Source organism: Mastigoproctus giganteus, chromosome 1 (assembly GCF_048544385.1).
Source record: "Mastigoproctus giganteus isolate SK-2022 chromosome 1, ASM4854438v1, whole genome shotgun sequence".
NCBI classification, from domain to species: domain Eukaryota; kingdom Metazoa; phylum Arthropoda; class Arachnida; order Uropygi; family Thelyphonidae; genus Mastigoproctus; species Mastigoproctus giganteus.
Genome location: NC_143575.1, coordinates 52407498 through 52429497, shown reverse-complemented (window position 1 = coordinate 52429497; position 22000 = coordinate 52407498). Strand labels below are relative to the sequence as shown.

The following is a 22000-nucleotide window of genomic DNA, read 5'->3' as shown; positions in this document are numbered from 1 at the left end:
TTTGACTGAATCAGCAGCAGAGGCTATAATATGTTGAAACCAGGTCATAAAAAAAAAAGATAAATGGACAAAAAAAATGATTTCAGCATTCTTATGATGACAGGTCACTGTGACAAAAGGTATTTATGGAATATAAGGATCATCATCAGTGTTCTGCCAAGGGAAGGCCCATGCATACATTCAACAACCACTGCTCCTATCTCCCTATTGTCAACCCTCCTCTTCATCTCCCCTTATCCACCAACTCCTCTCAATTCATCTATCATAATTTTTCTCAATTTCCTTCTGGACCTCTTCCTCTCAACTTTTCCCTCTATCACATCCATCATCAACCCTTCATCTTGCAACACATGTCTATTCTAATTTCATTTCTGCCTTCTGATTATTTCAGTCAAACATCTCTTCTCATCCACCCTTCACAAAACCACCTCATTTCTCACTTTATCAGCATATCTTATCTTTTTTAACCTCCTCCATATCCACATTTCCAACTTCCCAACCTTCTAATATCTTCCATTCTCAATATCTATACTCAATGCCATAAAATACTACACTCAATACTAGACATTACAACAATCTTTTCTTTAATCTTTTCTTCTTTCATTTCCTCTATCAAATGCCTCTTTAACCATTTCATCTGCATATACTGGTATATTAATTAAAGTTGGGGACAGAGAATACCCCTACCTCACACCTCTTTCTATCTTTTAACTTTCACTGTTGCCTTGTCCTACCGTAGCTATTACTTTTTGTTCTGAATATAATTTACTAATCATTCTTCTGCCCCTCCAATCCACTCCTATCCTTTTTGGTATTTTCAATAATTTAATCCAATAAAAGCAGATCAAAAGCTTTCTCCAAATCTATAAAACATATACATACATCTTTGGTCAATTAATGCAGCATCAAACTTACAGTTCTAAAGCCTTTACATTTTATGACTTTTTCTTTTCCATTTGTACTGATACTGTAGTCTTAAAACCTGTCCATTCCTTTACTGTTGGTTGGTCACTCACACACTGTCAAGCTTTCGTGAATTTATTGGATGATATGATTGCTTTCTGCAGCAACACGTCAGAGAGGCAACCAGAGAGTAATACTCTTGATCTGGTTATCAGCAGTGATTATCCACGCATTAGGAATTTGCAGATAAAGGAACCACTGAATAGCAGTGGTCACAGTGTACTGATGTGGGATTTATTTAAAGATATTACTACCCTTCTTACTGATACTGTAGTAATGTAGTAATTTAAAGATATTACTGTAGTAATTTAAAGATATTACTACCCCTGATGGTAGTAATATCTTTAAATATCTTCCATTTGCTTCTGTAAAGGTGACTACAGTGGTCTCAGAGTGTTTTTAAATTGTATACAGTGGGACTAACTGACGATGTTACCAGAAGAAAATTCTAAATGGGAAGCATTCAAGGAAGTAATTGTGGAAGCTACTAGGCTTTTCATACCGATTAATAAATATTGTTCAAGGTTTGTTTGTTTGTTTATTATTTTGGTTTTTAGAAGCATTAGCAACTACGGCCATATTGCTGCGGGCCATATTGCACCTTTCTGCATCCTCCGTATTTGGTGGTCACTGTTCAAGGTTATGGCAGATGAACTAATGAGACTCATGGCAGAGAAGAAATAAGCATGGGATGCAAATAAAATATCAGGCGACACAGAAGCCTATGACAGATATAAGCTAGTCTGCAATCAAGTCACAAAGGAAGTTAGGCAAACGAAGGCAGATTAGGAGAAATCTTTGGCAAAGGACACTAAGAAAAACAGCAAGGACTTCTTTAGTTATATAAACTTTAGAAGGAAGGGATGAATCAGATTGGTCAAACTTGATATCAATGGTTCAACTGTTGATGATCCAGGTCAGTTATCTGATAATCTGAATGATTATTTTGCATCTACATTTGCACGTGAAGATTTATTAAGGGAGGAAAATGCCAGAAGTTTATCAAACTGTAACAGGGTGCTTAATGATTTTATAATAACTGAGAGCAAAGTGGAGGAGAAATTGTTGAAGTTAAACATAAGAAAGGTACCTAGGGTGGATGGGATCTATCCAGTTATATTAAAGGAGGCAGCAAAGGAAGTAAGCAAACCAGTAACCATAATTATAAGAGCATCCTTGGACTCAGGGGACGTCTCCCACGGACTGGAGACATGCAAATGTATCCCCAATTCATAAAGGGGATCAAAGGGTGACAAAAGGAATTACAGACCTGTTAGTTTAACTTCTGTTCAGGAAGGAAAATAATGGAGCCACTGGTTAAAGAAGCACTGCAGGATCATGCAAAGAAGGCTGCAGTAATAATTCACATACAGCATGGGTTTCTTAAGGGAAAGTCTTGTCTGACAAATCTGATTGGATATTATGATGTGGTTACAAAGGAATGGGATGAAAAAAATAATTTTGATATCACATACAGTCGAACTTCCCTAAACGAATTCGATAAATCTGGCGAAAAAATTCGTTATACAGAGAATATATTTTTTATTAGAAATTGTTATCTAATTAGAAAATGAAAACGAATCTACATTTATTTTTAATGTATTTTATTTCAAAAACATACTTATTTAAATTACGTTTACACAATTTTCGCCGGTAAATATTATAAATTAAAAAAATCTGTAATTTTCATTTGTACAGTACAATTAAAAAATTGTCTGATTCTCAAAGAAAACCTCACATTTGTTCAGAGCATTAAAAACATTATCAGGAACATTTTTAACAAAACTGTAGACCCATACAAACTGTTTTAAAAGCATTAATCATTTCTTCGTGAGTTGGTTTTTCTATGGGTTGTTCTGATGCATCTTCAGCGTCATTGTTAATTTCTTCGTGATCCTGGTCGCGTCTAACATTGTTAGACGCGACCAGGATCTAACAGTGTTAGACGCGTCTAACACTGTTCAGCAGTATTTCATCTTCATTTGGATGTTCTGTGGTGATCTACATAAACATAACTATCCATTGTTATTTCATTTTCGATGTTTCCAGACGATTCTAATAATGTCCAAAAGTTTTTCAGTTGTGAAAGTGGCAGTTCATCTTGTTCGTCCAGTCGTTGTTCGACTTCTGTATTCAATGCAAATCCCGCTTTCGAAAAACAATTTTGAATAGTGTATTCAGTGACATCATTTGTCCAAACTTTTGTCAGTTCAGAGATGCAATCTCTAAGGTTAATTGTAACCTCCAAGTTTCTATTTTCTGATAACGCATTGACAATCTTCATTATTATTCTCTTTCGATAATGAAATTTAAAATTTTTAATAATGTCTTGGTCCATTGGCTAGAGTTTTGACGTTACGTTTGGTGGTAAAACAACTTCACACTTTTAAGTTTGGCAGAAATATTGGCAGGATGTGCCGGACAGTTGTCAGTTACCAACACGATTTTCCTTTTTTCTTTTGTTATACGCTTGTCTAGTTTTAATATCCATTCTTCAAAAATATCACTTGTCATCCATGCTTTTTTATTAAAAGCTGTAGTCAACTTTCAAAAATTTTGTGTCTCTAAAACACATTGGTTTTTTGATATTCCGATGACTAAAAGTCTTAATTTTTCACTTCCTGTCATATTTGCTCCAACTAGCACAGTGATTCTTTCTTTGCTTTGTTTTCTGCCAAATAATTTATCATCCTTAAAAGCAAGTGTCCTAGGTAAACATTTAAAGAATAAACGCATTTCGTCAACATTAGAAACATCCTTACGCTCATATTCTTCCAAAATCTTCTTTAAGGTATTGTTCCTCCAACTGTTGCAATCTTCTTCGCTTACATTAACACTTTCTCCACAAATAGCCTTTTCCACACTTCTTAAATTTATCTAGCCACCCAGTGCTCGCATTAAATTCTGTATGTCCAAGGGACTGTGCAAATTTCAGAGCTTGTTGCTTAATTATTAGGCCCGATATTGGGATATTCTTTTCACGTATCATTTGCACCCATTTTGGAACAGCTTTATCAACATCTTCGTATATACAACTTAATTTGCTTCTTGTCTGCTCCTCCTTCAATTGCATTTAAAATTGATTCTCGATTTTTTTAAAAAAAATCGTAGATAAACTGCTTGCAGATATGCCATATTTCTCCGCAACATCTTTTTTCTTAAAACCCTGGTCAATATCATAACAATCTTTGCTTTATCATTAATACAAACACTTTCTCTTCGACATTGTTTTCGCAACTGTAAAAATTACTGGACTGCAGCTCTTGCTGATACATACACGGCCAACTTCGCTGCGCTGGCCATATAGTGAATTGTTAGTACTGCCTACTCAATGATGTTCGCTTGCCAATTCAACAGTATCACTCCATTTGAAGAAATATACGACTTTGTCAATTTCTTTTATTCTGGTTTCAATCATATATACACGAAAGAAAATTTATGATTAACGTATGCTGTATGTTACTTTTCAGAGAAAAAAAAAAAACAAGAGCATATAGCCTATGTGATTGATGACGAACGAAAAAAAAAAAAAAAAAAAAAAAAATCATGGAAACCATCTACTGGGGGTTGTTAGACAAGAACGGACATATTATATAATGCTTGACATGAAGGTCACATGGTACAGTTGAGGTGATAAGCGAATGTCACTCAGTAGGCGTTACTAAAAACCGACTATGGTAGCATTCTATGTATTGCTGCTGCAGCATGCTAAAGGTTTACCGCAGCGAATTTCACTTTCCCCTGAGCCAACATCAATTTACAAATCTACCCTATTCATTGTAAAGTTTACGACCACTTAAGAAAACCCATTTGGTTTAATAACTGTAACAAAAATGAAACAAAGACCCTCCTACGGGCGTCAATGGCCACAAGTGTTCACTAAAAGGATGATTATTTAATTCCATACGCTAATGCGAAATTTCGGAGGGAAGGAGGCAGTATATTTGAGCGGCTGTTTAGCAGTAAATGCTTGAAAATCTTCAAAAATGCTTTTACTAATTTTTTTAAAAATTCGTTATAGAGAGACTAACACTTCGTTATATGGGGTTAATTTTACATGTAATTTCGTTTCAAGGTGCAATGTTTTGCGAAAAAATTCGTAATATAGAGAAATTCGTTAAATAGAAGTTTGTAATAGAGAAGTTCCACTGTACTTGGATTTCAGGAAGGCTTTTAACACTGTTGTGCATGGAAGACTACCGTACAAACTGGAGCAGTATGGTATTAAGGGAAAGTTGCAACAATGGATAAAAGGGTGGTTGAGTGGGAGAAGACAGAGTGGTAATCAATGGACACTGCTCTTTGTGGTAATCAATGGATACTGCTCTAATGGTATTAGTGGACTCCACCAGGGTTCGGTGTTGCGCACGCTGTTGTTTAGTATATTTACCAATGATAACGATTAAGGTATATCAGGCTAAATGTCGAAGTTTGCAGATGATACAAAGGTTGGCAGCATTGTTAATGACAGTAATGGCAGTGTGCTACTGCAACAGGATCTATAAAATTTGGGCAGGTGGGCTGAAAAGTGGCAACTGAAGTTTAACACTGACAAGAAAAAGACTGGGAGAATTGTGCAGTCAGATACGAAATTTTCTGAGGAGTGCAGATAGGCCCCAGAACAGATTATGGGGCACTGTCAATGACATACAAGAATTTTGCTAATAGGGAAAAGGAAGTGATTATCCCTTTGTATAAGGCAATGGTCAGGCCATGCCTTAAGTACTGTGCACAGGTCTGGAGGCCTCATTTTAGGAAGGATGTAGAGTTGCTTGAACAAGTACAGAGAAGGGCAACAAGATGGTGAGGGCAACAAAAGGGGGTCTTACCAAGAAAGGCTTAAGTTCTGAAAACTGAAGTGTCTGGAGACTAGGCACCTGCGAGGTGATCTGATTGAGGTGTATAAAGCCTTGAATGGGTTCAGCAGGCTCAATACACCTCAATCAGATCACGATTTTTTTTTTTTTTTTTTTTTTTTTGCCAATGCTACATAAGCTTGCTTTCATGCATTATAAGCCTCAACTACTCATAGATTAAGTTACATAATTCTCTGTTAATTCCTTTAAACCCACTTCCCCTAGTAACCCTATAAATTCCATTGAAAATCTATCAATACCTACTACCTTATTTCCTTTAATTTCCCTTAAGTGCCATGATTATTTCTTGCTCTATTATGACTGGCTCCAAGCTGTTCCAATCTATCACTGTTACATTATCAAACTCATCCTCTTCCTGCCACTTGTTTGACACATATAATTCTCTTATACATTCCATCCATCTTTTCCTTTATCTCCTCTAATTTTCTTAGTGTCTGCCCATTCCTTCCCTTTCCTCTATAAAACGCTGACCTCTTCCCTTTTTCTCCAGCCCACATTCCTAACTCTCTCATACATTAAATCATATTTTCCTAACTTTTCTAATACTTCTAATTCCTTACAAAACCCATCTCACCACTCATCCCTTGTTTTATCTGTTACTATAAGGATAAAAATCTATAAAAAAATATAAAAAGTAAATAAATATAAATAAGTATTAAAAGTATTTAAAAAAAAAAACAAGTTCAGAGAATTCGAAAAATCAGAGAATTCGAAAAATTAAAAACAATTTATGCAGTGATAGGTCATTATTAGATAAATCTGAATGAGTGTATAAGACTCGGTCACATCACCAAACACAGTAAATGATGTGGTATTAATCAATAAAAAAATATATATATATTTGCGTAAAATGTGATGACTTGTAAACATGTCTTGCAATTTTTCCACAATGGGAGGAAAAAGGGGTTCATCAGCCTTGGCAAAAAGGAATGCTTAAAACGACTGTTCCTACATGGAGGCAAGCAAGAACTGTCTACAATTCCTGCAGAGGCTAGACTGTCATGTTTTGATTACAGACGTAAACTGATATAAAACTTGTTTGTGACCTGCCCATGCCATGACTACTGCCACCGGAAGTGTAACCTGTTACATATTACCTGTCTATGGAATGCATATAGACTGGCAGGCTGTTGACTATGCTGAGATAGTGCTGATCTGGCCACAGCACCCACCAGGTCATTACCCTTGATCCTAATTTGGCTTGGGATCCAGCAAAAGCAGATGTTGAATGCAGATTCATACACAGAATATAACTACTTCTGAAATAGGGACAGGACCAGATTATGATTACATTTCAATGCTAACAGCAACCATAAAGCACTTAAAGAGTCTGTATATACCATACACTTTTGATAATTATTAGTTTCACATGGGGTGAACATCTGTGTTTGTTTTTGGTTTTAAAATATACAGTAGTGATAACTGCTTTCATCAAAACAACAAAAGCAGTTCAATTGCTTTAACATATAAACTCTGGACAGGACATGTTTGGAATGCTCCAGTAGCAATACAGTTGGCCTGATAGTGGACAGGACCTAGCCATTGAAGTACGCTGTTTCTAGTTTATATCTGTTTATATGCTGTTTCTAGTTTATATCTGGGACCTATAATCTACTTCAGACTGGAACAGGTGCAAGACAGATGCAAAGTAAAGTGCAGCAGACTGCTCTCTAGTTGTTAGATGCAATGACATAATGGCACATAGACAGTTCAAACCCCTTATGCACTTCATCCGCAATTGATGGATGTGTTGGAGAAATTTAACTTTTTATCAAATACAAGTCCCAGGAATTTTGTTGCAGGTGCTACCGGAATGATATTCTGTCCAAATTTCATTTCTGTTCCAGGGTGAAAATTCCATTTGAAACAAAAATGGATGCAAACAACTTTCATCTGAAAGCATTAGCCACTGCTGAAGAGGTGAAGTGGTCAATGGCTTTCTGCAACCGCATTTTAATCACTTAAGTTTTTGCTTTATGGCCTGCTGTAAGCCTCAGGGCTGTTAGAACAGCTTTAATGGTTGTTTTCTGAATTTTTGTCTCTAGGCCAGAAACTCTAAAGTTTTCAATGATTTTGCACACAAGGGAATGTCTCCCCCCCCAGAGCATTAGCAATTAGTCTGCAATTACAACACATCCATCATGAGCTAGGATCAATGAAGGATGCAATGTATATTTGCCTTTCATTTACCAGACTTTTTCCCAAACAACATTGGAATTGATTCACCAGGCCATGCCCTGTGCATTCCGAATTCCACCACGGTTTTGGAAATGGTGGAAACCAAGTAGATATTTTCAGAACTGCAATTGTTGATGCTTGGACAATATTGTCTGTAAGGTATTTTACTGCATCATCATCAATCGACTCATGGCTGATTGTGGTAATATTAAACATTGTCAGATGTTTAAATGCATTCTAGTCAACATAAACAATTTTCTACCATAGTATCATTGATTGTCAACATGGTTCCTATTGCAAAGTGGATATCTGATGATTTATCCTGTCTCTTCCCCAGGATAATGATATTACAACATCCAAGTTTCTGATCCCCTTCTATAGAGATGGGAACAAAGAAATAAGGAAAACAGTAAAAACTTTTACTCTGGCTGTACCAAGAGAAAAATTTCTAACAGTTTATTATAACTCTCCTTTTTGCTGGTATCAAGGCACACCTTTTCCCCTTTAAGGCAATATTGAGTGCCACAAGGAAAGTTATCCATTAAGGCCCACTGTTAGCAGCAGGTACAACTTGAGACAAAACATAGATAGCCAGATGACTGGTGAAAATCCACAAATATCAGTAGTCCATTAAGGATTTCCAAGATCTTCTCAATCATGTCAAACATGCACAGATCCAGGCAGAAGAATGTGGCATTTTTTTTTTTTTTTTTTTTTTTTTGTTAGTTGGCGCATCGGCTTCTGTGGCCATAATGCACCTCCCAAAGTTTTTGCATTTTACTGTGATCCAAGCCCAAGGCAGGATTCGAACCCGCGACCTTTGGGTTGCCAGGCAGGCACTTTACCCACCTGGCCAGTCCGGTCAGCCTTTTTTTGAATATCCTGCTTCAAAAGAAGAGTTTGGAGTATAGGAAATCCCTTTCCCCCCCCTCTCCCAACGCCACAGGCAAAGCAGTAATACTAACATAATCAAAGGCCTTACTCATACAACCTTCAAAACTTGCTTTGGGGATGACTTAGAAGTAGAGTTCAATTTTATCATAGCCACCCTGCAGAAAACCACTTTCCTCCAGGCCTGTTCAATAAAACTATTGGCAGGACCATAAGTTTAACTGCTCCAGTTAGTAGAGATACTTATTTGCATCTTAATTGTTCCAATATCAGCAACAATATCACTTGGTTGGCAGTAGAGATATCACTTAAAAATAAAAATAAAAAAATGAGTAAATAAAATATTTTTTCCACCTCCAACCTTCTTCCCCCTTGATACCAGGAAAGGGGTTCACAAATTTCAGTGCCAATGTAAAGTTGTCTTCATCTAACCTCAGGAAGAGGGAGTAAGGGTTTCTCCAGTGAGTTATTTTGACTTTATTTTTCAGTTTGCACAACTGTAAATCAGCCTATAAACATACACTTCTACAGACATTCTTCTACACATGATTAAACATGGTCTGAATCAGTAATGCACCTAAAATCCAATAACAATGTGATGCTGCCTACATCAGTCCATCACACTGCGTTGCCAAAAAAACACATGGAAGAGCATGTTAAACATAATAAATTAAATTATACTTTTGTCTCAGCATTACCAAGGCCCACACTTTCAATCTTATTAATACTCAAATTCTTTCTATTGGTCCTTTCTATCCTAGAAGACTGAACAAGGAAGCCTTTTTTCCAAACAAGCTTCTCTCACCCATCACTCAAACTGAAATATCAGAAAAGGTGACCATTAAACCAAAGTGAATTTTCTTGTTTGGCTCCACTCGTATCAATGACAGCTTCCAGCTTGGAAACTGTCATTTTGCACCTGGATGCAGTTTTGATTTTCTCATGTGCCAACATATGCAGTATCACACCCAATACTCAACTCAGCCATTGCAATAAAAACTACTTATCACTCACCAAACTTCCAGTTTGAAGATCTTATCCCCAACAATTTGCTTTCCCTACAGCCAAACCAAATTTTTTTTTTATGTGAAACATCCTTGGGGGCACCTAAAACCGAGTAAATGTGATAGGTCATGAAAACTGTGTCACAAAAATGACGTCATCTGTGGCTTCCCATTCTCCTACCATTAGTCTGTGCTGAGCACTCACTACTAGTGTAATTAGAGCATGTGACCATTACAATATCCCGAGTTCCAGTGAACCAATTTACAAAATTCAAATGCCATTCATTTGAATTTCAAACTGCATTAGAAAAACACAATTAAAAAAAAAAAAAACGAGTATGTGCCTTGTACACACAAAAGATGAAAGATGTTTTATTTTATGTGAAAACATCCTTGGCTTGGAAGAGATAGGGAAATCCATGCCAATAGCCTAATTACCCATTTGATTATAGCCATTTGTTGAACAGTATGATTGCAACAATACAAGTATTTGTCATATATGACTGCAACAATACAAGTATTTGTCATATATGACTGCAACAATACAAATATTTGTCAACAATTTCTTTTTTTATCTCTTATTTTTTTCGTTATATTCCATTGTTAAGTGTCAAAACAGAAGTTTTCACATCAATAATTTTGGAAAAGGTGTTCAGTGATGCCAAAGTTAAGTGCAGAGCATTCTCGAGAGTAGAGCAAAAATGAAAGTGACAAGACCTAAAAAAATAAAGATGAAGGTAGCAATGAATGCACGAGAACGAAAAAGACTATTGAGATTGCTTAAAAGAAACTGAAAATCAAGCTTTGGATTTAGCAGTGCCTTCAACCAGCAATGCTGTTGCTCCATCTAACAATGATGTACCTGAAGTGAGTATTAATTATGTAAATTGAAACATTTCTTCAATTGCAGAGCAGATGAGTTGAAATGATCAAGCTCCTTTTCCTTACACCGACTACTATTTACATAAGAACACGCACTGAGAGTTTGAAAGGAGATTTATGGAAAATGATTTCTGTTCTGTATGCTACATTTGCAATCGTCTATGCTTTGAAAAAGACACAAAGAAACCAGCTGCTAAAGATACACCATTGATACACACTGCATTTCCCAATGTTGACATTGACAAGATCCTTGTGTGTAATAGCTGTAGAGGATCACTTAAGAATGCCATTCCAGTGCTATTTAAGTTGAATGGCTTTGACTACCCAGAAATTCCATCGCATTTACCAAAGTTGGATTTAGTGAAAGAGAGGCTCATTTCTCCTCGCTTACCATTCATGTAGATGAGGCACCTGAGACATGCATCATACAGACAATACGGCATTCTGGGCCAAATGATCAATGTGTCTGTTTCAATGAACACGATGGTCCATTGCTTGCCAAGGGTGATTGACGATAATCATTATATAAACATGCATAGAAAACACAAAAAAATACATGTCTAGCTATTTGATCGGGTTAGTAAGAAAGCGAGTGGTTAAAGAATGGCTTCAGTATTTGGTTGACATGCCTCTCTATCAATTATATCAAATCATGATGGATCAGTCATTCTTTGATAACTGATCTATCACGAGTCATTTATGTCATACAGGATATAATTGACTTCATTCATTTCATTTTGCTGCCATACTCAACTCAAGGTGCAGCACTGTTAAAGAAAAATTAACATAAAATATCCATGATCATGAGTGGCAATTTCAACGTTAACTTCAGATTGGAAGAAACCGTTAATTACTTTCCTGCAAGAAACATTCGATCTAACTCTAAACACTAATCCCTCAATTTCAACTACAAGGTTGGATACCTCAATCGACGCTGTTTTCTAGAGACATACAGATATGCTGCAATCGCAAGTATAAGGATATTTTATTTGTGAGTGAGAGATCTAGCAGAGATCTCTCACTCACAAATAAACTCTTATAAAAGAGCCTGTCTGGCTCTTTTCACATGACCTCTTTGTAAGGTATAGGCTGATTTCCCACAATGTCACTGTTCTCTGATTCTTTTACAAACAGCAACTGCTTTTGTTAGAAGCCCACTCATGACATGAGCAGTAAGACTAGTGAAAACAAATCTACTACTTTTGAATTTATGCTTTAATAGTTTCATTAGTAATTTGTCGCTTGTTGCTTGTCAAGGCCAATGCATAAAGTAAATGTCATTAATGGAGAGGGAGAAGAGAAAGTGAGAACTTTTCTTATACACTGTGCAAACCTACATTATGAGTTACATTACTTTGTTTCTTAAAGTACATTTCCGAAATCTCATTTTTAATTCATAGTTTTAATTAACTAATAAAGAAAAACTTAACTGGCTTACCTTCTTTGTTGCTCCCATGAGGAAATTCTCTTCCACACTGGCCTTTATGATTTATACCAAATGTATAAACATGACCCTTATTTGATAATGCTACAACATGTGCTTTTCCCAGAGCTACATGAGTTACTATAACATCCTTCAAATCTGTCACTAGACCTGTCATGTAAAAAAAAACATTAATTAAACTGAAAGAAAATATTCTGCATATTATAACTGTAAATAAATATAAAACTATTTCTTTCCTAATTGTCTGATCAACCTTTAATTTGGAAACCAGGGTTGCAATGCAAATAAAATTACTTTTGTGCAACTGCACAAAAAGAACATTCAATCTGAACAAATAAGCTTGCATGGCAACATGAAAATGAATATATCATGCACATTAGTGTTTTTAAAACTGTTTTCCACAAAATCCCAGGTTCTACAAACAGGTCTAAAGGTCCAGGTTCATAAACAGGTCTTATGGTAATGGAAATCAAACTAAAACTTTTTTTTTTTTTACCCAAACAATTATTTTAGATACTTTCCAAAAATATATATATTGGCCCTATCCATCTGTCCATTTTAAACCATAAACTGTATGGAAGGTTGTGTTTATCTATCTTTTATTATTAGTAGTAGTAGTGACACATATGATGCAAGAAAGCAAATTTATACAAAGCATCAACCAAAAAAAAAAAAAAAAAAAATCCTTCCCACATTACCTGTCCATCCCCTCCAATAATTTGTCTAGCTCTTCCTTGAATTTATTCAAATTGCAGACTTCCACAACACCAGATCAAAGTTTGTTCCAACAATCGACCACCTGCTAGCAGAAAGCAAACCTCTTCACATCTATCAAATACTGTATCAAGGAAGTGAATTCTATGAGCTACGAGGATGACTTGATTGTCTGATTGAAGTTTTTGGGCCTAGATGTAGGTTATGCTTCCTACAGAAGTGCATTCCAACAATTATTTGGGATGAGAAATGAAAAGCATTTTCAGCCCTTATAACTGTTTTGTTCTTGACTCCTTGCAACTGTCCTCCCACTACTTGCATATTAGTGGAGGGGGGAGATACTTAAATCACTGGCATGCAGAGTGATAGATACTGTCTGTGGTAAGTATTGAATTCATTATTAACTTAAAGAGAATGTTAATGAAGCTCGTGTGATAAAGGTAGAAGATAAGTAGTTATGAGCTGAAAACAGCAATGGCATAAGAAGTTTTTTTATAAACTATGGGAGATGTTCCCATAATCTCAGTTCATACAACTTTTACATTATACTATATCTCCAAGTCCTGTCAAAATATTTTTCTATGTCTAAGAGAACAATGGCAAGCTGTTCCTTCTACACAAAAGTGTCACAGATGTTTATTTCAATAATAATCAATAGGTAGAGGGTGGATCTGATTTTGCAAAATCTGTACTGCACTAAGTTGAGGAAATTATTTTCAATAAGAAACCACATTAGCTGGGCACCAATCATTTTCTTTCATTACCTTGTGCAGACAGCTCATAAGTGCAATAGGCTGGTAATGATTTATAAGATCTTTTCCTAAAATATAATCATGACAAATCTTTGGCAAAGGATGCAAAGACTTCTGTACTTGTATAAATTCTAGAAGGAAGAGGATGAATCAGGTTAGTCCACTTGATATTGATGGTTCAACTGTTTATGATCCTGCTCAGATAGCTAACAAACTGAATGAATATTTTGCATCTACATTCGCACACGAGGAATTCTGTAGGAGAGTCGAGAACAAAAGCTTATTAAACTCTAACTGGAAGCTTAATGATTTTATAATAACTAAGAGCAAAGTGGAGGAGAAATTATTGATGTTAAACACAAGAAAGGCACCTGGGGTGGATGGGATCTATCCAGTTATATTAAAGGAGGTGGCAAAGGAAGTAAGCAAACCCTTAGCCATAATTATGAGAGCATCCTTGGACTCAGGGAAGGTCCACACAGACTGGAGACATTCAAATGTATCCCCGATTCATAAAGGGGGATCAAAGGTTGACGAGGGATTACAGACCTGTTAGTTTAATTTCTGTTCCGGGGAAAATAATGGAGTCACTGGTTAAAGTAGTACTGCAGGATTATTCAGACAAGATTGCAGTAATAATTCAGACACAGCATGGGTTTGTTAAGGGAAAATTTTGTCTGACCAATTTGATTGTATACTATGATGTAGTCACAAAGGAACTGGATGCAAAAAATAATTTTGATACCATATACTTGGATTTCAGGAAAGCTTTTGATACTGTTCCCAATGGAAGACTACTGAACAAATTGGGGCAGTATGGATCAAGGGCAAGTTGCTACAATGGATGAAAGGGTGACTGAGTGGAAGAAGACAGAGAGAGTTAATCAATGGACACTGCTCTTTGTGGACTAATGTTATTAGTGGAGTCCCCCCAGGGTTCAGTGTTGGGCCCATTGTTGTTTTCTATATTTATCAATGATATTGATGAAGGTATAACAGGCTTAATGTCCAAGTTTTGAGATGATACAAAGGTTGGCAAGGTTGTTAATAACAGTAATGAGAGGATGCTACTGCAACAGGATCTAGAAAAGCAGGACAGATGGGCTGAGAAGTGGCAACTGAAGTTCAACATTGACAAATGCAAAGTACTGCATATGGGTAGCAGGCTCAATGCTGATGGGATTCTTCCTCTTGCTCAGATTACAAACCTCAGAGGAAATAAATTCAAATTGAGGAAAGACAGTTGTACAATAAATGCATGGAAATTTGCCTTTAGCCAGCAGGTAGTTGATTGCTGAAACGAACTTCCACCAGTCGTTGTGGAAGTTGATAGCTTAAATAAATTCAAGGAAGAACTGGAAAAACCTTTAGAGCAAACTGATGTGTGAAATTGTTTTTTTTGTTTTTTGGCTGATGCTGTATAAGCTTGCTTTCTTGCATCATATGCCTGTGATAATTCTAATGCCACCATTTTCCAGAAGGCATTTTCTGTGAATATTCTATTATAGAGCAGTCACAGTTTCATAAGGGTTGGTTCAGTAAGTTGATCTATAATGATGTGGTGATTCCATCTGGTCTTGATGCGCTACGTTTGGTGTGCAATTCTGACAACATGAAGGGAAGGAGGTCATATACAACGATGGATACCAATTCTAAGTTAATCAGATGTTTTTCAACCAGATTTTTTTTTGTCTGAAACTAGGACGAGAAAGAGGTTGCAGCTGAAATTTCTGCAAACTATTCACCTAAAGTATTTGCTGAGTCCTCAAGTTTAGTAACATCTTGACCATTCACAGTGAGTATTGGAAAATTGATATATGAATGTTTAGAGTACAGGCAACCCCCCATATAACATGGTACTTCTACAATACGGTTTTGCTCTAACATGATTGATAAAGTATGCCAATCCTTGCACAACCTGGTACTTCTACAACAAGGTTTTGCACTAACATGATTTGAGAATTGCTGGAAATCTCACATTTTTTGAGTTTTTGTACTGGGAAAACCCTGCTATTATGTTAGATGTAATTTTCATCGTTTCCATTCTTTGTGTGAATCCCTGCTGTTGACTCACTAGTTGTTATTGTCTTCGTGATATTTTTCTAAAGCACATTACTGGAGGTCACTACCATAAAACAATAAAAATAATTTTCAGTTTCTGATTTATTGGGCTTTTCTGTTAGTGTAATCATTTATAAACAGGTAGTAAACCCTATTTTCTTGCATTTGCTATAGTACCGATAGCTGGAATTCTGTGGATTTTCATGTTATTATGGTGAAATGTGTTTCCCCTTCCATGAAATATTCAATCATATAAAAAACATAAATAAATTTTCAGAAACTCATTACAGTACTCCGTATCTCACTTGTGTGTATCGTGTTTGTTGCAACTTGTGCATGCTGTATTCTTTGTTATTAATTGCTTATCATTTTTACTGTTTTAAATTTTACAACAACAAAAAAAAAGTTACTGAACAGAAATATCAATTAGTATGTATATATTACAGTACGTAAGGATGTATATATTACAGTACGTACGGGAGCTCACAACATCTAGTGAGTATGGGCTTGGCACACCCAGGGTCCTGAGCTGGATATCATCATTCTTCTCTTTCTTGGTGATTCCCTTCTACTTTTGACTCTCTCTCTCTCTCTCTCTCTCTCTCTCTCTCTCTCTCTCTCTCTCTCTCTCTCTCTCTCTCAGGGTAACTTGGGAATTTTTTTTTCCTGGTGCACCATAAGCCTCAGGCTTCCTTGCACCATATGGCTATTAACAATAATATTCTTCAGATTTTCACATATCATTTAAAGTGGGGGGGAGGAGGTTTCCACTGTATTTTGTTGGGAGATTCCTGGGTTCTGTGATATTGAACTTGTGCTTGTTTGAAACCATAAAAAATAACTGATTTTGAAGAGTGCAGTTTGCGTCTTTTAAAGAGAGCACAAGGTACACGAAATCTAGATGCTGCAGAAGAGATATTGTGCTTAGCAGCGATGAAGAGGAAGAAAATTAAATGAATGTGCATTATCTCACATATAAGTATCACAGTTTGTAGGGTAAGAAGTTTGCTCAGTTATTACTATTTAAGTTACTATTATTATAAAAATAAAGTTAAAATATTAAGTTATTACTACTATAAAAATTAAGTTTTCGATGGTTATAAAAAAAAAAAAAAATGCATATTTTTGTTAGCTTTTGGAACATAACCCCCCTGTTTGTACCGGTTCTTAGTCCGGTATAACATGCTTTCGCATTACACAAGATTTTGTAGGAGCCAAACTACCGTGTTATACGAAGATTACCTGTACATTCCTTGTATTTTACTCATATCATTTGTACTTTTATTGTAGTTTTTGTGACTGTAGTGACTGTAGTCACAAAAACTACAATAAAATACGTGCTTTCCTTCTGCTAATCTGCCTAACATGTTTCAGTTTTTCAAGCCTGTTTAAAGTAAATGAGATTCGCTGTTGTTGGGAACTTAATGAAGATGTTCCATTCTCTGTTCTTTTCTTGTTTGCCATATTCACCTTCATCATCCCACCACATTTAAAGTATGTTTAAATTTTTTGGATTGTTTCATAATTGCTAGGTCTGTTGTCTTTAGTATAGGGTGGACCAAAAGTCACGAAGGGGTTTGTATACCTATAAATTTTTCAAAATTGAGTAAAAACAAGAAATAAAATGAAAACATCAGTATATGAATGGCCACTGAACGAAATAATTATTAAAACTAATTATGAAAAATTTTCACTTAAATGCCCACCATTTTAAACTTCACAAAGATGTGAAGTGCATTTTGAGTGCATTTACCATCAAGTTCTAAATCGTTAATTCCGTCTCGGATATTATTCTATAATGTCTCTACATTGCTAGTTTGTTTGCATAAACACGTTCCTTCAGACAGCCCCAAAGGAAGAAATCTGGAGATGATAAATCAGACGAACATGGACGCCAATTAAATGTAGAATTTTTTGTGTTCGCCAAAATTGATCTTAAAAGGCCCATAGTCTCTTGAGCAGTGCATGCTGTTGCAACATCTTGCTGGAACCACATTGTTGGATTGCCTACAAGCTCTGGACATAAAAAATTTCTAATTCCCAATAGCGGTTGCCATTTACATTGACAGCATCATCATCTTCATCCTCAAAGAGGTGAGGACCAATGATCCTTTCAGATGTAACATCACATCAAACTGTATAGCAAAGTGGGTGCATTTGTCACTGGTGAACTAGTCTTGGATTACTGACACCCCAAAATGTGCCTCATCACTGATAATCAGCTTGTGAATGAATTTGTCATTTAGCCAATTCTTGAAAAGTAGCTGCATATGATAAGAACTGAACCCGATCTGTCGGTTTCACAATTCATGCACCAATTGCAGCTTGTATGGAAATAGGTGTAAACTGCTTCTCAAAATGTGCCTCAGTAACATTCTTAGTAATCCAAACCGAGATGTTTATTTTCTTCTGCTTCATGGAAAATCGGCTACAAACTCCCGTTTTTGTAATCATACAACAAGACAACAAATCATGGATTCTGGTGGTCAAGATTTAACTTTATGTCTTTGATAGATAGGCTCTCTTTGTATGAATAACATAGCATTGGTTTGCAAAATAAAATTCAATAATCTTGGTACATTGCCCAACTGTGTAAGGCTCCACTATTAAATTCCAGACTTTTTTATCTACAAACAAAAAAAATTAAACACTATCATAGAAAAAAAGTTTAAAATTTTTAAAATCCCTTTGACTTTTGGCCTACCCTGTATTTAGTTAAATGTATATTCTACTGCTGAGCAAGGACATCTGTTGGACCACTTCTTCTTCTTCTAGTTAGCTCTTCTTCCGCCTCTTCTTCTCCTCTCCTTCCTTTTCTTCTGACTTGCTACTTGTATACACCCAAGTCAGCTTTAGAAAATTTCATTTTGCAATATGGTGGGCCGACAGGGCTAGCCAGGTAGGTAAAGTGCCTGCCTGGCAACCCAAAGGTCGCAGGTTCGATTCCCACCTTGGGCTTGGATCACAGTAAAATGCAAAAGCTTTGGGAGGTGCATTATGGCCATAGAAGCTGATGCGCCAACAACTAACAAGGAGAAGCAATATGGTGGCAAAGGTGAAGAATTCTATTATCAATACAGCATACACCACAGGGTAGTGGTCATTACCCAAGATAGTTGCTATGAACAATTCATCCATATGGAAGGTATATTTAAATGGACTAAGCATAGGGAGACACCTGTGGATGAAGAATATGATGTAGGAAAATGCGTGTGTGTGTGTGTGTGTGTGTGTGTGTGTGTGTGTGTGTGTGTGTGTGTGTGTTTCCATCATTACTGAGCATTATCATATTGCATTGGTCAAGTAATTTTTAGCAGTCTGCATTCGTCTAGATTTTGATTTTTTTTTAAATGATGACAAATAGTGGGGTGGGAGGTTGATGGTGCCTTGATCTTGCAGTTCTTGTTTTAGTTATTCAACTGATAGACTAATGACACCTCTTGATGCAAGGCAAAATGCATCAAGATGTGTTGAGAAAATGGTAACAAAAGTTCTAGCAGAGGTTGTGAGCTTTTGTAGTTGAGCAGTGGCAAATTCAACTAGCAAATCCTCTCATCTTAAATGATGAAATGTCTTCGGATTTTCTATTATATACTTTCTAGGCATTTTCCAACTGGTTGGTCTTGTGCTGAGTGTAAAACTGAATGCCGAAGTGCAGATTCTGCCATTATCAGATTCTGTGTCTTTTGATGCAACCGAACTGGGTTCCTCATATTTTTAGCTTGTCAGAACTTGGTCTGTGAGCCCAAAAGATTTCTGGGTTTTGGAATCAATTTGCTCTGTGGCACCCTGTAAAGCAGAGATTTTCCCCTCCAGATTAGTGGTCCTGACATGTAGAGGCAGGAACAGTGCCGCCTACTACTTTGTCAATAATGCTTGATCACAAAATTGCATAGTATCTGGGGCCAACTCAGGTAGGTTTCCTCATCACTACTAGTTCTTCCATTATGGTTGTTGAGAGGAGAGGAAAATGAAAGAAGGAAGAAAGGTGTGTTGGGAGAGTCAGAAAATTTGGTGGAAAAAGCAGGGGAAGAAATTGGAGGTGGAAGAATGGAAAGAAAAAGGGAAGAGGAAACTGAATAGGAAGGATAGGTAGGATCAGTTGGAAAAGGGAAAGAGGTGTATTCAGGGGTCTTCCCTTCTGGTGCTTCTACTGCTAAAAGTAGGGAGCTTTCAGGTTAAAGCTGTGGCATGTCACACCACTGGAGGCTAGGTTGTGAAGCCTAGTGTGATTTGCATGCAGCTTTCAATTTCCTGTAGAATTGGCCTATACAAGGGCATTTTGAAAGTCTGTAGCCTGAGTATGAAAGATTTATTTAAGGAGTCTAGTAACATGTTATGTTTCAACTCCATTGAAGTCAATACACTTTTACCACCAATGCTGCAATGCAACTGATTCAAGCTGCAAAGAAAGTTTCTCTTCGGCTTCCACAAATGCATCAAATTCACTGCAACAAGGACATCACTGTCGGTGGGAATTTCAATGTCAGACAGGTATTTTTTCAAATTAGGAAATAGGTGAAAGTCCAATGGTGCTAGATTTAATAGCCATACTCATGCAGTGTGACCTTTGCAAAAAAAAAAAAAAAAAAAAAAAGTTTTTTTTTTTTTTTGTAAAGGTCAAAGAGCTGTGTTTCCACTGTTTGGACTGCTCCTTTGTCTCTGGCAAAGTGATGGCCCCGCATCTCATCCGTGGTCACAAACTTTGCAAGGAAATTTACTGGATCAATTTGCTTGGAAACAATGCAAATATTCACTTGACTTCACAACTCCTATATGTGTTTTTGATCTGCTGTCAACAACTTTGGGACTCTGTGCTAACAGCTTTTTCATAATCAGAACCTGTTATTATGTGATTCAGATGAGATGCCCAAGATGCTGGCAATATACCAAACCATCATTTATCAATCGCCTATCGCCAGAATACGCAAACTGCTAACAACTTCTGGGGTGTTGGATGCTGCAGCCTTCCACAACATGGATCATCTTCTGGGCTTTCCCCTCCCTCATTTAAACTCTTCTGCTCACTACTTAACCATGGAATAGGAAGGGATATCCTCCCCCAATGTTGTAATCATAGCCTTATGAATTGCTTTGGCATTAGTCACTTTTTTCCCTAAATATTGGATAACTGAATGGTGAACAATCTTTTCTCATTCACACAACTTTGCTGACTTCGGAACTTGTACTTAAAAAAATATGTTATTTAAATAGCATGAAACTTGGTGGGTTGGCCTGTGGACACACTAACTTCTACATACAAAATAAATAGTACAGATTTATACTTACAACCGAGCGCCACTTGTGAAACAAAGACACAGCAGTTAATCTTGAGCCTTTCCCTAGTTGCCTGCTAAGTCATATTCCAACATAATTATTTGAAATATTATACACTGAGTACAGACTTTTTTAACACTTTACCACTACTCTTTCATACTCGGGTCACAAACTTTTCAAACCCTCTCTTATAGGTCCTGCTGCAATGGCAGGTAATGTAGACTGTATCCTTGGTTTTCAGTACTGAGGCAGGAAAGCTCTGGAGTGTTATTTGAGTTACCTATTACCTTGGAGCTAGAGCTTGATTTTATATTTCTTGGCCAATTTGGTGAACTTCTCATCCTATCTGGATAGTAGGAAAGGATGATATGACTGTTGGATGTCTTGGAAAGGGGCCCTAAACTGACATAGCTAGCCATGAAGTTGTTGAAAGCATTCACTAAGTGGAAATGGCACAGTTGGAAAATATTTGTATTTTAACAGCTAAAATAAGCATAAAAGCATTTTCACCAGTGCTGATATGCTTATTTCAAGAGAAACAATGTACTATATAAAACAACAAGAGCACATCCAACAACTACCCATTTCTTGATATTCTGAAATATCTATTAATTATCACAGTTACCTGAATACAAATCACATCACTCAAAATTACATGGCCTTGAAAAATAAAATATTCTATATACTTAACATCATTTCTGATGTAAGAAATATGCATGTCTAATCCTGCTTTCACTTCAAGGTTGAGCTAATTGTAAAATCCATAAGTGTAGAATACTAAAAACAGAATATTTGAAAAATAAATTAGTTTAGAAGCAAAAAGCTATAAATACCATATTCTGATGACCAATGACTATGAATGAATGTTGAAACACAAATCTCTCGTGATGTTGTGAATCACAAATCTCTTGTGATTCACCAATATTGTTAATTTGGAGCAATACACTTTTGTTCGAA

The 22000-nt window shown here is 36.3% G+C and overlaps 1 protein-coding gene across 4 annotated transcripts in view; it reads right to left on the bottom strand.

Annotated features, from left to right (window-relative positions):
* The window catches only part of hiw (MYC binding protein highwire), a 1043263-nt gene that overhangs the window by 827656 nt on the left and 193607 nt on the right, over nucleotides 1-22000 (bottom strand). For all 4 annotated transcript variants that reach the window (XM_090372846.1, XM_090372865.1, XM_090372875.1 and 1 more), the window contains exon 15: nucleotides 12234-12389. In XM_090372846.1, coding sequence (XP_090228972.1) covers nucleotides 12234-12389 — 156 coding nt within the window. The remainder of the gene's footprint in view (nucleotides 1-12233; nucleotides 12390-22000) is intronic.